General features: G+C 50.7%; 1 protein-coding gene across 1 annotated transcript in view; it reads left to right on the forward strand.

Moving 5' to 3' along the window:
- The window catches only part of LOC102261717 (chromosome unknown open reading frame, human C15orf40), a 37,563-nt gene that overhangs the window by 5,314 nt on the left and 30,430 nt on the right, over positions 1-1,819 (forward strand). The window contains exon 2 of the mRNA XM_005878495.2: positions 540-666. Coding sequence (XP_005878557.2) covers positions 540-666 — 127 coding nt within the window. The remainder of the gene's footprint in view (positions 1-539; positions 667-1,819) is intronic.

The raw sequence follows: 1,819 nt of genomic DNA on the forward strand, positions 1-1,819 counted from the left end.
GGGGCCGGGGTGCCCGGGCCGAACAGCCCTTCTCCTCCGGGAGTGACGCCCAGCGCGCGGTGCCTCCCTGCAGCCCGAGCTCCCAGGGGGCCTTACTCCCCTTGACACACAGCCTTTGCCTGCAGGCTGCCCGGTGCAGAGTCCGTGTGCGCCAGACGAAAAGTCCTAGAACAACTGATGTTGCACAGCAGGCCTTTTAAAGGTCACCGCTTTCCCCCCAAATTCACAGACAGAGGCGCTTCCGGGTTTAGTTCACATTCATTCATTAGCTCGTGCCGCACGCGTGGTCCCTGCCTCGGCGGGACGGGACGTACCAAGCGGACGGGGGCCATGAGCCAGGCCTCCAGGACGGGAGGAAAGTGCGTGGGGTTGATGGGACGGCATTGGTTGGAGCCACGAGGAGGTTGGAGCCATGCCGGGGTGGCCCGAATTCCCCGGGCGCCGACGGTTTGCCTTGGTTACAGGTGGAAGGACCACGTGTGTGGGGAACATGTTTTGCAACCTGTGAAGTTGTAGTGTGGTTGTTGTTGTCGTTTTAGGGTAAAAGCCAGAGCAAGGAGCCAGAGCAAGCGCTTCCTCCCTTAGGCCCCGTGGCAGTGGATGCCAAAGGCTGTGTCACCATAGCCATCCACGCCAAGCCGGGCGCTAAGCACAATGCCGTGACAGGTACCGCTGAGCGCCGGGGTGGGCGGCCCTGGGAGCCGGGGCTCCCTCCTCCCTCCTCCCTCTGCCTTGGTTATTGGGACTTTATCCTGTACAGGCAGGTGTGTTGTCCATGTCTACAGTTAGAGGGCTTTTCATTTCCAGATGCTAAATTCTAATGTACAGTTGTAAAGCCAGTGTGTAAAAGATGAAAAAAAAAAACACCGTGGTATACTTTCCTTTTTTAAAAAATATATTTTTATTGATTTCAGAGAGGAAGGGAGAGGGGGAGAGAGGTAGAAACATTAATGATGAGATAGAATCATGGATCGGCTGCCTCCTGTAGGCCCCATGCACTGGGGATCAACCCCGCAACCTGGTCATGTGCCCTTGACCAGAATCGAACCCGGGAGCCTTCAGTCCACAGGCCAACGCTCTGTCCGTTGAGCCAAACCAGTTAGGGCAGCGGTTCTCAACCTGTGGGTCGCGACCCCATTGGGGGTCGAACGACCCTTTCACAGGGGTCACCTAAGACTGTCGGAAAACACACATATAATTACATATTGTTTTTGTGATGGATCACTATGCTTTAATTATGTTCAATTTGCAACAATGAAAATACATCCTGCATATCAGATATTTACATGACGATTCATAACAGTAGCAACATTACAGTTATGAAGTAGCAACGAAAATAATTTTATGGTTGGGGGTCACCACAACATGAGGAACTGTATTAAAGGGTCGCGGCATTAGGAAGGTTGAGAAACACTGAGTTAGGGCATATCTTTTCTTTTTTTTTAATTAGGATGTTTTAGAAAGGACGCATAAACATGTGTCACTTATTAGTAGTTTGTCCTGTTCCAGAACTAGAGACATTGGCCAGAGAAAGAAAGAAGACATTTTGGTGGAGTTTAAGGATCATTGGTCCAAGGAGGGAGTGTTCATCAACTCCCCTGTGAACTTGTTTTAAATCAGAATGATAGAAAACATTTCTGGGCCCAGGTCTTTCATCTGTTTGATGGGATAATTGGACTAAGTTAAAAGCTTTCAAGTTATTGCCTGGAGCCCAAAAGGTGGGCAAGGGGGAGGCCAGCAGCCCGGGTTTCTGAGAAGCTGTGTTTACGTCTGTTTTAAATGGGATTTCAGGGGAAATTGCTGTGTGTGTGTGTGTATA

The sequence above is a fragment of the Myotis brandtii genome, unplaced genomic scaffold (genome assembly GCF_000412655.1).
Source record: "Myotis brandtii unplaced genomic scaffold, ASM41265v1 scaffold561, whole genome shotgun sequence".
Lineage (NCBI taxonomy): Eukaryota > Metazoa > Chordata > Mammalia > Chiroptera > Vespertilionidae > Myotis > Myotis brandtii.